At 39.9% G+C, this 14,397-nt stretch overlaps 1 protein-coding gene across 4 annotated transcripts in view; it reads left to right on the top strand.

Annotated features, from left to right (window-relative positions):
- LOC133562376 (intermembrane lipid transfer protein VPS13B-like) overlaps positions 1–14,397 on the top strand; it is an 819,661-nt gene that overhangs the window by 310,625 nt on the left and 494,639 nt on the right. For 2 of the 4 annotated variants that reach the window (XM_061916537.1, XM_061916534.1), the window contains exons 28-31: positions 2,451–2,586; positions 5,838–6,110; positions 6,199–6,346; positions 6,490–6,604. In XM_061916537.1, the coding sequence (XP_061772521.1) occupies positions 2,451–2,586; positions 5,838–6,110; positions 6,199–6,346; positions 6,490–6,604 (672 nt within the window). Of the gene's footprint in view, positions 1–723; positions 791–2,450; positions 2,587–5,837; positions 6,111–6,198; positions 6,347–6,489; positions 6,605–14,397 lie in introns of all 4 variants that reach the window. The other 2 variants (XM_061916536.1, XM_061916535.1) reach the window with 2 other exon arrangements.

Consider the following 14,397-nt stretch of genomic DNA (forward strand, 5'->3'; position numbering starts at 1 on the left):
TGTATACTCTAGCCTTTAAATAGACTCCCTTTTTAGACCAGTTGATCTGCCGTTTCTCTTCTTTTTCTTCTATGTCCCACTCTCCTTTGTGGAGGGAGTCCGGTCCGATCCGGTGGCCATGTACTGCTCGCCTGTGTATCGGCTGGGGACATCTCTGCGCTGCTGATCAGCCTCCGCTTGGGATGGTTTCCTACTGGCTCCGCTGTGAACGGGACTCTCGCTGCTGTGTTGGATCCGCTTTGGACTGGACTCCCGCGACTGTGTTGGATCCATTATGGATTGATCTTTCACAGTATCATGTTCTCATATGTTCTCATAGTCATCAGTATCACAGTATCATGTTCTCATAGTCATCATTGTCACCGACGTCCCACTGGGTCATTATTGTCACCGATGTCCCACTGCGTGTGAGTTTTCATTGCCCTTATGTGGGCCTACCGAGGATGTCGTGGTGGTTTGTGCAGCCCTTTGAGACACTAGTGATTTAGGGCTATATAAGTAAACATTGATTGATTGATTGATTGAATTTAAAAAAAAATCACAGGGGCTACATCACTGAAAAAAGGTTGAGAACGACTGGTATATACTATACATGCACAGCCCATGCTGCCTGGGGACCACTCCATGGTTTACAGATCCCTGAGCTAATTACTCAATTGAGTTAATTAAAGAAGAAAAATAAGCATAGATACTATTTCAACTTGGCCTTGTGTGTCTCTCCAGGCCAGGTCAAGGCTGGCACTCTGGGCTTTATGAAGGACTCATTCTGCACTGCAAAGAGACAGCTGTGGTGAGGCATCTGCCTGCCCCAGAGCAGCTAGCATTAGGCCTCCTTATACGGTGTCTCCGCTATACGTTCTATATCTTTTAATCAAGGGTCTATACTGTATATCTCCTCATGCTGGACAGACAGGATAGAAAAAAAAATGTTTCTGGCAGTGACTCAGGGTGTTCAGTAATGTTTTGTTGAGATGTACCCAAGAAAGTGGGTTATAACCAGATCTCTCTCACAAGAAATACTCATCACATCCCCCTGTCTCTCCAGTAGTTCTAAATACAGTGGGGCAAAAAAGTATTTAGTCAGCCACCGATTGTGCAAGTTCTCCCACTTAAAATGATGACAGAGGTCTGTAGTTTTCATCATAGGTACACTTCAACTGTGAGAGACAGAATGTAAAAAAAAATCCAGGAATTCACACTGTAGGAATTTTAAAGAAAATTATGGTGGAAAATAAGTACTTTGTCAACCTTTCAAAGCTCTCACTGATGGAAGGAGGTTTTGGCTCAAAATCTCACGATACATGGCCCCATTCATTCTTTCCTTAACACGGATCAATCGTCCTGTCCCCTTAGCAGAAAAACAGCCCCAAATCATGATGTTTCCACCCCCATGCTTCACAGTAGGTATGGTGTTCTTGGGATGCAACTCAGTATTCTTCTTCCTCCAAACACGACGAGTTGAGTTTATACCAAAATGGATACATGGATGATACAGCAGAGGATTGGGAGAATGTCATGTGGTCAGATGAAACCAAAATAGAACTTTTTAGTAAAAACTCAACTTGTCGTGTTTGGAGGAAGAAGAATACTGAGTTGCATCCCAAGAACACCACGCCTACTGTCAAGTATGGGGGTGGAAACATCATGCTTTGGGGCTGTTTTTCTGCTAAGGGGACAGGACGATTGATCCGTGTTAAGGAAAGAATGAATGGGGCCATGTATCGTGAGATTTTGAGCCAAAACCTCCTTCCATCAGTTGACCAAATACTTATTTTCCACCATAATTTACAAATACATTCTTTAAAATTCCTACAATGTGAATTCCTGTATTTTTTTTTCACATTCTGTCTCTCACAGTTGAAGTGTACCTATGATGAAAATTACAGACCTCTGTCATCATTTTAAGTGGGAGAACTTGCACAACCGGTGGCTGGCTAAATACCTTTTTGCCCCACTGTGTCTTCACAATCATATTTTTAAAATCTGGTGACATTGTCTTCACTTTTCTGATTCAAGCTTACAAATGGAGATGTCCTTATACTGGTCTCCAATGTCCAAAGTACATTTATAATAACTATATCAAATATTGCTCATTAGTCAATAATTTAAGTTGTTTTTACTACAAAAAACAATCTAGACAATAATGATATGCATATTCTTGCCATATTAACAGTCATTGTTGATCATATAAGACCACTGCACAATATTTGAGGTGCTTTTAATTGGCGCTGCTTCCCTTTGGTTTGACTGATCAACTCTTTACTTTTCTTCCCAATTATCTAAAGGTGCCCTGCTATCAAATGAACTTCATAATTGCCATCATTGTATCTGTGATTTATTTATATTTTTACTGCTTTTCTTTCGGTATACATGCACTTACATTTCCTGCATCTCCCTTCCCTGCTGTCTCTGTCCCTCTGTGCACTTGTTGTCTCTCTCCTCACCTCCAGTATGGAGGAGGGTGTTCGGAGCAGCTGTGGAGGAGTGGTCCTCTCTTGCACTGACAAGCTGAACAGACGCACTGTGTTGGTTCGACCGGTCAGCAAGCAAGATTCTTTCAGCCACATCTCTGGCTTTTTCTCTCCTGTAAGAATATATATTTTCCTCTTTGGTGCTGCCTCTGCTATTCTCCCATCGGTAGTGGTTTAAAGGTCCTGTGCATTGCTCAGAGATGTTTTTGCAAAGAAACTCATACCTGCTAGACATTATAGAATATTTACTTAAATACAGCCAGTCTAAAGGTACACAATTCTGATGATAATATGACACTCTGAGGAATGTACTTTAAACTTTAGTGTTTGCTTCAGTTATTGTAGAGCTTCTCCCTAAGGGGCGCACAATTGTATGCTTTTAACTGTTTTCCAATTGATTTACGAGTAATTCAAACGATAACAAGTGCACTAAAAATTATTAATTAGTTTTTTAGTCATGGCATAAGCGTTTATTACACTCACAGATATAACTGTGATCATTATGTAATTAAATTTAAATTATTATGTATGATTTATAATAAGTATACAACATGTTTTGATCTCTCTTTTCACAAAGAGGTCTTTGAAATGACCTAGATAGACTGTATATCTATACATCTAAAATTACTTGAAGTTAATCAGCTAGCTATATAAACTATATAGCAGGAATATTCAACTGAATTTTGTTGTCGGCTAAACTTCCAGAAAGCGAAGGACCGGTCTTGTTTCGTGTATTCCGGAGAACCAGCGTCCTCTACAGTACATTACATTTTGGTCTGTTTATTTTGTCAGAGTGACAGGAGTGCTCTGCTGTTTTAAGGACCCTCTGCAAAAAGCTCGACAAAGATAATTTATATTCAAGCACTTTGGTGTTTTTAAGAATCGGCCGCAAAAATGTGAATCGCCCATACATTTTTTGAACTGAACTCCCGGGCCACTGGTTGTAAAGCCCAAATGTTGAAAAAGAGAGGACCTAAATTATAACCTTGAGGAACACGACTGGTATAACTTTAAAAAGTTGAAAAGATTACTACTGACTGCATTTGAAGTAAACAAGCTACAGTAACGGCTTAGTTACATACATCAGGTTACGAAAACATGTGTAGCTGCTAAAAAGGATAGGACTTAAAGGGGTATCTTGAGGAACACTAGAGTTATTTAATTTGGACTCTCGTGTTCTGTGTTTTCTAGCAATGTTAAAATTTCAAGGCAAAAATCTGCAAATGAATTTACTGTGGTCCAAGTTCCTCTACAACATGGGTGTCAAACTCTGGCCCGCCGTGTAATTTCACTTGGCCCTTGAGGCAATATCAAATTAACATGAGAGCTGGCCCGCCGCTGTAACACCGCATTCACCGCTAACACTCTTACTTGCCAACCCTCTCCATTTTCCCGGGAGACTCCAGAAGTTCAGTGCCCCTCCCGAATTTCATCCCGGACAACAATATTTGGGGTGGGCTTTAAAGGCCCTGCCTTAAAGCGTTCTCTACAACCTGTCTCCGCGTCTGCTTTTCCTCTTCACAAACAGCATCTCAGTCACAAAATATATGCGGCTTATACACACACACAAGTGAATGCAAGGCATACTTGGTCAACAGCCATACAGGTCACACTGAGGGTAGCCGTATAAACAACTTTAACACTGTTACAAATATGCGCCACACTGTGATCCCACACCAAACAAGAATGACACATTTCGGGAGAACATCCGCACCGTAACACAACAGAACAAATACCCAGAACGCCTTGCAGCACTAACTCTTCCGGGACGCTACAAGATACACCCCCCCGCTATCACCAAAACCCGTCCACCTCAACCCCACCGCCGAAAAGAGCCATTCAATTTGTATTTAAATTTTATTTGATATGCCATTGATATTTTTTAATTATTATTATTATTTGAAACTCGATTTTGCATGTCACTATAAAGTTATATAAGCTTTGCTTGTTCAATATTCAATGTAAAACTTGTTTGGGTCCCTATTAAAAGGTTAATTTGTTCAACCTCGGCCCGCGGCTTTGTTCGGTTTTAAATTTTGGCCCAGTCTTTATTTGAGTTTGACACCCCTGCTCTACAACATTAGCAATCTAGTGTTCTATATTGGTTTTTGCAAAAATGTTTGTCTTCAAAGTTTTAAGGCTAAACTCTGGTGTCATTCCCGGGTCGGATTTGGCCCCCCAGGCGGCGAGTTGAATAGCCCTGCTATGTAGGATCTAAATTACTTAGCGTTAATCGGCTAGCTAGAATAACTATATCAAATCTTAAATGACTAAAGGTTTGTCAGCTATCAAGGTAAACTGTGTAGTATCTTAAATGACCAAGTAAATAGGTTAGCTAGATAGACTGTATAGCATCTTAAACGACTAAAAGTTAACCAGCTAGCTAGATAGACTATATAGCATCTTAAATGATTAAGTTACTTTAATCAGCTTGCGAGGTAGACTATATAGCATTTTAAATGACTTAAAGTTAACCAGTTAGCTATGTAGAGTGTATAGCATCGTAACAGACTAACCGTTAATCACTTAGCGAGACAGTGTAGCATCCTAAACTATTAAAAGTTAATCAGCTAGCTAGATAGACTATATATCATCTGAAATAACTTAAAGTTAATCAGCCAGTTCGAAAACTACATTGCATAGTAATTGACAAAAAATGAATCCGCTAGCTCATTTAAGATGCTAAATAGCCTAATATAGCATCTTAAATGATTAAAAGTTACTTTAATCAGCTTGCGAGGTAGACTATATAGCATTTTAAATGACTTAAAGTTAACCAGTTAGGTATGTAGAGTATATAACATCGTAACAGACTAACCGTTAATCACTTAGCGAGACAGTCTAGCATCCTAAACTATTAAAAGTTAGTCAGCTAGCTAGATAGACTATATAGCATCTTAAATGATTAAAAGTTACTTTAATCAGCTTGCTTAGTAGACTATATAGCATTTTAAATGACTTAAAGTTAACCAGTTAGCTATGTAGAGTATATAGCATCGTAACAGACTAACCGTTAATCACTTAGCGAGACAGTCTAGCATCCTAAACTATTAAAAGTTAATCAGCTAGCTAGATGGACTATATATCATCTGAAATAACTTAAAGTTAATCAGCCAGTTCGAAAACTACATCGCATAGTAATTGACAAAAAATGAATCCGCTAGCTCATTTAAGATGCTAAATAGCCTCTTAAATGACTAAAAGTTAATCAACTTGCTAGATAGCTACATAGCCTCTGAAATGACTAAAATGTAATCAGTTACCAGGCAGAATATTTTACATCTAAAATGACTTGAATTGATTGAAGTTGCTTTGAGGAAACACTATCTGTTGTAGTAATTATTTTCTTCTCCCATCACCGGCCAGACGGCAGCCAAGGTGCTGGAAGGCTCTCACCAGCAGCATGGCTTCTTGTCCATTACCTACACACAGGCTGTCACCAAAAATGTTCGTCATAAACTCACCACACGGCCTGAGCGGCCAACACGCAGCGGTACAACCACTGCCAGTCAGCGTGTGACTGCGGATCCCCTTGCAGACGGTTCACCTCAATACCTGAGAGAAATCCTTCTGACAGCCCAGCCCTTTGATGTTGTGCTCTCCTGTCCCTTATTAACCACCATAGTCGGAATATTTCAGGTAGGAAATAGATTATTCAGTATAAAATGTACTATTTTTGGTGTTTTATGATCTTTAATAATCTTAATTTGAATTGTTTTTTTTTTAGACGACAGTACCAAGGCACTTCAAAGACCGTGGGAAGTCAGCAGGCCAGCCTACGAGAAGCCACACGCTGACCTCTCGATGTTTGCCTCTCATTTACATCAACACTAGTCTAATCAGGGTCATCTGCCCTGGAGCACCAGACAAAACAGGTAAAATTGTCAAAATTACAAATACATAACATGTTCTAAGTCCTTATCCCCGTATGAGAGTTTTTGACTTGGCTTCTCAAACGTATCTATTTTGGTAGTGATTTATACTGTACGAATTAACATGATTATTTTTTGTGTGCAAGAAGATCTCCATGCAAACAAAGAAGACACATTGGTTCTTAAGTTGGGTTCCCTGAGCATGGCTCCCCAAGCGGATAACCCCCTTACCCGCACGGTGCTTCGCAAAGACCTCTACAAGTAAGATCAACTTTATGCATGTTCGAAATGAACTGAACTGAACTTTTATTCGGTAATGCTCGGCTTCATTTAAATAGTTGATCCCTCCACTCATGGGTTTGGTTCACATAGATATTTATCAATCAATCAATCAATGTTTACTTATATAGCCCTAAATCACTAGTGTCTCAAAGGGCTGCACAAACCACTACGACATCCTCGGTAGGCCCACATAAGGGCAAGGAAAACTCACACCCAGTGGGACGTCGGTGACAATGATGACTATGAGAACATGATACTGTGAAAGATCAATCCATAATGGATCCAACACAGCAGCGAGAGTCCCGTTCACAGCGGAGCCAGCAGGAAACCATCCCAAGCGGAGGCGGACCAGCAGCGCAGAGATGTCCCCAGCCGATACACAGGCGAGCAGTACATGGCCACCGGATCGGACCGGACTCCCTCCACAAGGGAGAGTGGGACATAGAAGAAAAAGAAAAGAAACGGCAGATCAACTGGTCTAAAAAGGGAGTCTATTTAAAGGCTAGAGTATACAAATGAGTTTTAAGGTGAGACTTAAATGCTTCTACTGAGGTAGCATCTCGAACTTAATGTAAGCAACGTTTTGTACTAATAGCAATCGTAATATTATTATCAGTAGAGCATTTTGTGCAATACCCACAAATTATGCAAATCATGGCCAGTTGACTGAAAGGGTTTTTTCGTGTTTTCACTCTAACCAATTATTCACATAGATTTGAACTTGTTGTATTTGTATTGTATAGAATGATCCATATTTTGTCGTTAGAGTTTTTCTCTCAACACAACATTGCATATTTCCTGCTTAACAGTTAAGCTGCATCAGCAATGACATCTTTAGGGTATACACGTCTGCCAGCTAAAACAAAAGACGCATATGTTTCAAAGCTGTTGGGCCGGGAAAATCTGAACTTCTAAGGGGAATATCGTAGCACAAAACATGTTTCCCTGCTATAGGCAGCGCAGAGGATCTGGATTGTGTCATATGGAAGCTGCCTGGAAACCATAGCCTCACATTGTGTCTGTGAGAAAGCATTTGTTTGAATGGGCAGATATGGTGCTGGCAAACATATGTAATGAGGGAGGGATAAAAGTGATGCCTAATGCTTTGTGCAGCTGCAAGTGAGATGTGTGCTGACGCACGACATAATGTGGAGGGGGGAAAAAAAGGAAGGAGGACAACACTTGCTTCAGTCAGCGGGAATGTCCTAGAAAGGCAGAATGGATCTTGTCGGTAGTTGGAGGTTGTCCTGGTCTTGGGGTATGCCTGACAATCAAAAACAGATATCGTTCTGAGCAAGTATGACATCGATCTTTCCAATCATCCATGGGAATAAATGTCATTGTCAGCTTTAGGCCCTTGAAGATTTATTGAACCTTGAACATTTGAATGATTTTAGAATGTACAATAAAAGTACACTTTACAGTAACAATTTAAACAATTATACTTTCAGGTTCAAATATATGCAAGTGACCCCACTAATATGTCTATGGATGTTCTCATTCATCCAGGTCATATTATTCTCATTGCATTATGTCAATTGCAACTTGACTGTTCAGTTTGTCCTCAAATACCTTCCACCTTTCATCAGCCCCCCTGTTACTTGGTGAAATGTCCTTAAGCAAAGTATACCTTGACCAGATTCTCTCGGTTTCCATCAGCAAGTCTGGCATAACTCAGTTTGTGTATTGGATTGCTCCTATTGACATAATTGCAATAGTTTATTTATAATGGTTGGTTTAAACTTTAAACATATTATTTCATCTTTCTACAAGGTTGAGGTCAGGGCTTTGAGAAGGCAATACTTGAAGCTTAATATTTTACCTGTTTTATACATTCATGTAAGGCAGTGGTCCCCAACCACCGGGCCGCAGAATAATTTTTTATCCATTTTTCCATCCATCCATTTCTACCGCTTATTCCCTTTCGGCGTCGCGGGGGGCGCTGGCGCCTATCTCAGCTACAATCGTGCGGAAGGCGGTGTACACCCTGGACAAGTCGCCACCTCATCACAGGGCCAACACAGATAGACAGACAACATTCACACTCACATTCACACACTAGGGCCAATTTAGTGTTGCCAATCAACCTATCCCCAGGTGCATGTCTTTGGAAGTGGGAGGAAGCCGGAGTACCCGGAGGGAACCCACGCATTCACGGGGAGAACATGCAAACTCCACACAGAAAGATCCCGAGCCTGGATTTGAACCCAGGACTGCAGGACCTTCGTATTGTGAGGCAGACGCACTAACCCCTCTCCCACCGTGAATTTAAAAAAATATATATTTTTTTTATCATTATTTTTATTTTATCAACATAAAAAACACAAGATACACTTACAATTAGTGCACCAACCCAAAAAACCTCCCTTTTTCATGACAAAAAAAAAAAAAAGTTGGAAGTGAAGTGGGTTTCACATTATTTAGTTAGTTAGTATCCGCCTGCATAGGTACGACAGTTCAACCCTTACTGTGCTCAGACTGCTCTGTCGTTTATACTTTGGAGAATAGACTTCTGCAGTATTTCCTTTGAGGTGCTTCTCCATTGCACACACAATTAGCAGCTTCTCCATGTGTTCATGGATACAAACCCCGTTTCCATATGAGTTGGGAAATTGTGTTAGATGTAAATATAAACTAAATACAATGATTTGCAAATCCTTTTCAACCCATATTCAAATGAATGCACTACAAAAACAAAATATTTGATGTTCAAACTCATAAACTTAATTTTTTTTTGCAAATAATAATGGACTTAGAATTTCATGGCTGCAACACGTGCCAAAGTAGTTGGGAAAGGGCATGTTCACCACTGTGTTACATCACCTTTTCTTTTAACAACACTCTATAAACGTTTGGGAACTGGGAAACTAATTGTTGAAGCTTTGAAACTGAAATTTTTTCCCATTCTTGTTTTATATATAGCTTCAGTCGTTCAACAGTCCGGGGTCTTCGTTGTCGTATTTTACGCTTCATAATGCGCCACACATTTTTGATGGGAGACAGGTCTGGACTACAGGCGGGCCAGGAAAGTACATGCATTCTTTTTTTTTACGAAGCCACGCTGTTGTAACACGTGCTGAATGTGGCTTGGCATTGTCTTGCTGAAATAAGCAGGGGCATCCATGAAAAAGACGGCGCTTAGATAGCAGCATATGTTGTTCCTAAACCTGTATGTACCTTTCAGCATTAATGGTGCCTTCACAGATGTGTAAGTTACCCATGCCTTGGGCACTAATGCACCCCCATACCATCACAGATGCTGGCTTTTGAACTTTGCGTCGATAACAGTCTGGATGGTTCACTTCTCCTTTGGTCCGGATGACACAGTGTCGAATATTTCTAAAAACAATTTGAAATGTGGACTCGTCAGACCACAGAACACTTTTCCACTTTGCATCAGTCCATCTTAGATATTCTCGGGGCCAGCGAAGCCGCCGGCGTTTCTGGATGTTGTTGATAAATGGCTTCCGCTTTGCATTCTAGAGCTTTAACTTGCACTTACAAATGTAAATGATAAATGGGTTGTCATTGTATAGCGCTTTTCTACCTTCAAGGTACTCAAAGCGCTTTGACACTACTTCCACATTTACCCATTCACACACACATTCACACACTGATGGAGGGAGCTGCCATGCAAGGCGCTAACCAGCACTCATCAGGAGCAAGAGTGAAGTGTCTTGCTCAGGACACAACGGACGTGACGAGGTTGGTACTAGGTGGGGATTGAACCAGGAACCCTCGGGTTGCGCACGGCCAATCTCCCACTGCGCCACGCCATCCCTCAATGTAGCGACAAACTGTATTTAGTGACAGTGGTTTTCTGAATTGTTCCTGAGCCCATGTGGTGATATCCTTTAGCAATTGATGTTGGTTTTTTCTACAGTGCCGTCTGAAGGATCAAAAGTCACGGTCATTCAATGTTGGTTTCCGGCCATGCCGCTTACGTGGCGTGATTTCCCCAGATTCTCTGAACCTTTTGATGATATTATGGACCGTAGACTTTGAGAAACGTTGTTCTTAAACTGTTTGACTATTTGCTCACACAGTTGTGGACAAAGGGGTGTACCTCGCCCCATCCTTTCTTGTGAAAGACTGAGCATTTTTTGGGAAGCTGTTTTTATACCCAATCATGGCACCCACCTGTTCCTAATTAGCGTGCACACCTGTGGGATGTTCCAAATAAGTGTTTGATGAGCCTTCCTCAACTTTATCAGTATGTATTGCCACCTTTCCCAACTTCTTTGTCACGTGTTGCTGGCATCAGATTCTAATGTTAATGATTATTTGCAAAACAAAAAATGTTTATCAGTTTGAACATCAAATATGTTGTCTTTGTAGCATATTCAACTGAATATGGCTTGAAAAGGATTTGCAAATCATTGTATTTTGTTTATATTTACATCTAACACAATTTCCCAACTCATATGGAAACAGGGTTTGTACATGTCTGCCGTCAAATATTATTTTAAGGCTCTTGCTGGCACAAAAGCTGGTTCCTACGTCAATACAATGCCGAGTCTGCCAGCTATCATTGCTACACACAAACTGCCCTGCAAAGTCAGTCACACAGTCGCTCATGTTTTTTGTTTTTTTCTTCAATTCAATACATCTCGTCCACTTATTATTCTTAGTACTGTCTTTCACGCTCCCTTTCTCGGTTCTCATGGTTGTTAAACAAACTTAAAGCTATGTCTAGCAATAAGATTTTCCTACCATGGAAGATAGGATTTTTTGAGGCAGATCTTACGGGGTTCATTTCGACAATCACAATGCCCACTAATGGTGTGGAGACTTGTGACTCAAATGTGTGCTTGCAACTTAAAGCATAACAAAAGGTCGAGAGAAAGCTTGTATTTTTAGAAATACTTGTAAATTGAGGTTCCACTAGGGCTGGAACTTCAACTGTTGTACTCTTGAGGATTACAACAGTAAATGCTATCTTGAAATACTGGTCTTATAGTATTCACTACACCTATGATACTCTGTTTACTGCAGAATGTTTTTAATGACAAGCAAAAAAAGCAAAATTACTTTGAGAGGAAAAAAAGTTGTTCTCTTTACCCCCACAAACGTACCGAAAGATAATCAAAACTGTGGCCCTAAAACCAGGTATGGACCACAATGTGGGTTACCTGTACAGTTGCACCTCTCATATATGTGAACAAAATGACAGTTGTCAGCTGCTAGCATATATTACCTCAATCGAAAATAGTGGAAGTGTTCGTTACAAGATACTGCAGTAGTAAACAGTGGGGATTCGGTACTGTGAAGTGAATTATATTTATATAGCCCTTTTCTCTAGTGACTCAAAGCGCTTTACATAGTGAAACCCAATATCTAAGTTACATTTAAACCAGTGTGGCAGTGACTAGGATGGCGGAAGCAGGAATCGAACCTGCAACCCTCAAGTTGCTGGCACGGCCACTCTACCAACCGAGCTATACTCAACTTTCCCTTGAGGTACTTGTCCTCTATCGGTAACCAACACAAAAACTGAAATGGGTCAAATTGACCCTCAACATAATATAAGGGTTAATAACCTTATATAAGTCATCAATGCCGCCATAACATTTTTAAATAAAATAATTGTAATTTAAAAAATTGTCAATTTATTTTCCTAACATTTTTGTGAGAAAAAAAATGTAAAATTCCTGGGGAAAAAATACAAATTTAAATTTTTAAAAACCTTTTATAAGTGATTATTGTGGCCCTAATATTTTTTAATTTAAAATGTATTATCCTGCACGGAACAGTCCGCTTTAATTAACACGAAATAAAAAGAAATGGTGATATTAATCGAGATCGGCTGATATTAAAGAAATGGTGATAATTTTTTCGCCATATCGCCCAGCCCTAGATTCCACTGTACAGTAGTTCCCTTTTTCTGTGGGTATTACTCGATTATCAATCAGTGCTGTCAAAGAGACACTACCAGCTGTATTCAATAATGATCACTAATAAGAAGTTGATAGAGCCTGGCTTTAAGTTAGACATTCGAGAAACATATAGCACCACCACCTTCAGTATATCGTTCAAATAACGTAATAAGTTATTCATGATGAGTATGTTTGTCAACTTCTGACTGAAAAAGTATCCTTAATAATGATTAACTGCCTTATGTCATTTGATTTTATTTGGTTTTATCTAAGCAAGTTTCACAAGGGACATCTTATGGTTTAAGTTTATCGTGCATTTTGTTTCAGCATCTACTTTGGTTGCAGAGAACCGTGTTGACCATGTTGTTATCTTGTCAGATGATGACTGATGCTCTTGTAAACATGGAAGTAATCTGTTGGGGAAAAAAGGAGGGAGGGAAGTCTCCAACACAGCCATTCCTGTTCACATATATTGGCCAGAAAATATCTGCCTCCAGTAGTTTGAGGCTCTGTGGCTGTGGTACCACATCTACTTAAAGCAGAAATAGGTTCCAGCCAAACTTAAACACATTATCTTTCCTGAAAGCTTTGTCATTCACATACAGTATATCACTCAGGGAGTTCACACAGCAGTCATAAAGTTGTGGATATATGTAACGCATGCTTGACATATTCAAGATTCATGTGCACTCACTGTTACCGACACCACTAGTAGGCATGTGCAAGTGTGTAAACAAACCACGTTTCAAGTCACCACTTCCCTTTCTGACTGGAACCCAGGAATTAGGTGGAAATAGTTTGTGTGAACTTTTTCCGTGTCCTAAGCCGCCAGACATCCTCTTTACCACCTTTCCTGGTCAAGTCTGACCCTCAATTCACATATACCTGTTTATAAACTACTTAACTGCAAAACACGCCATAGTCCTTCTATACATGAAGTTTCTTATGTTTAACACAGGGCTAATACCACCCTGGGAGACAAGAAGCCGGCGAAAACTGTTATGTTCCGCACAAACATATCGAAAGGAGAATTTTCTTACGTTGTCTGCAGTTTCCATTTTAGCCTAAACACTGTGCATTGTACTGTATATACTGTATCAGCCACTTCAAAGAAGGCTAAATAAGCTTGTGCCTGTTAGACTGTGTAACTAAACTGGTATCAACCACTCGATTCATTTGGTAGCAATTAACGGTCTCTTTTGACCATGCGATACTGAATTTTGTTTTCATAAAAGAGGAAGGTCCCCAAAGGCCTCTCTGCTAAACAGGAATTATTACACAGAGCTCAAGGCTTCCCCTTTTTTCTCCCTTTCCGTCTCGAGCTACAAGGCCGCTGTCAATTTACACAGCTGAAATAATTTTCCTCTTGAAAAATTGTGTGCATGAGTGTTGGTCTGAGGAATGTCCAGCATGCATTCAACCCTGACTTTCTTGTGGTTTGGACCCTTTCTAAGATCACACAGATCTTTTACTCCCCACTTATGTTTTTTTTTTTATCTTCTCACGGAACACCTAATTGAACGATTCTTGTTGGCTCATATGCTATGGTGACAAAGCATCACGAATGCCATGTATAAGAAGGTTGAAACCACCATATTTTACGCTTCCATACAGTAAGTATAGTGTTCTTGATTCCCTTTAAAAAACCTTCATTACAGTCAACATTTATTAGGAAGATAACAGGAAAAAAGCCATCGTATTATGCCAATCCTCTATGCCTATACTGGTAGCATCATGCGAAAATCAATAAGAAAAATCTAAATAAGTCAATCATTTTGACGGCTATTGTTCTTGCTAGAATTTGTTCATGTCTCGAGAGATATTTGGAAGTCTTGTATGACGTCTTTGCCAATTGCTACTTTAATTCAGCTCTATTTTGATGCTTCATGATAACCA

Source organism: Nerophis ophidion, linkage group LG11, assembly GCF_033978795.1.
Source record: "Nerophis ophidion isolate RoL-2023_Sa linkage group LG11, RoL_Noph_v1.0, whole genome shotgun sequence".
Classification (NCBI taxonomy): Eukaryota; Metazoa; Chordata; class Actinopteri; order Syngnathiformes; family Syngnathidae; genus Nerophis; species Nerophis ophidion.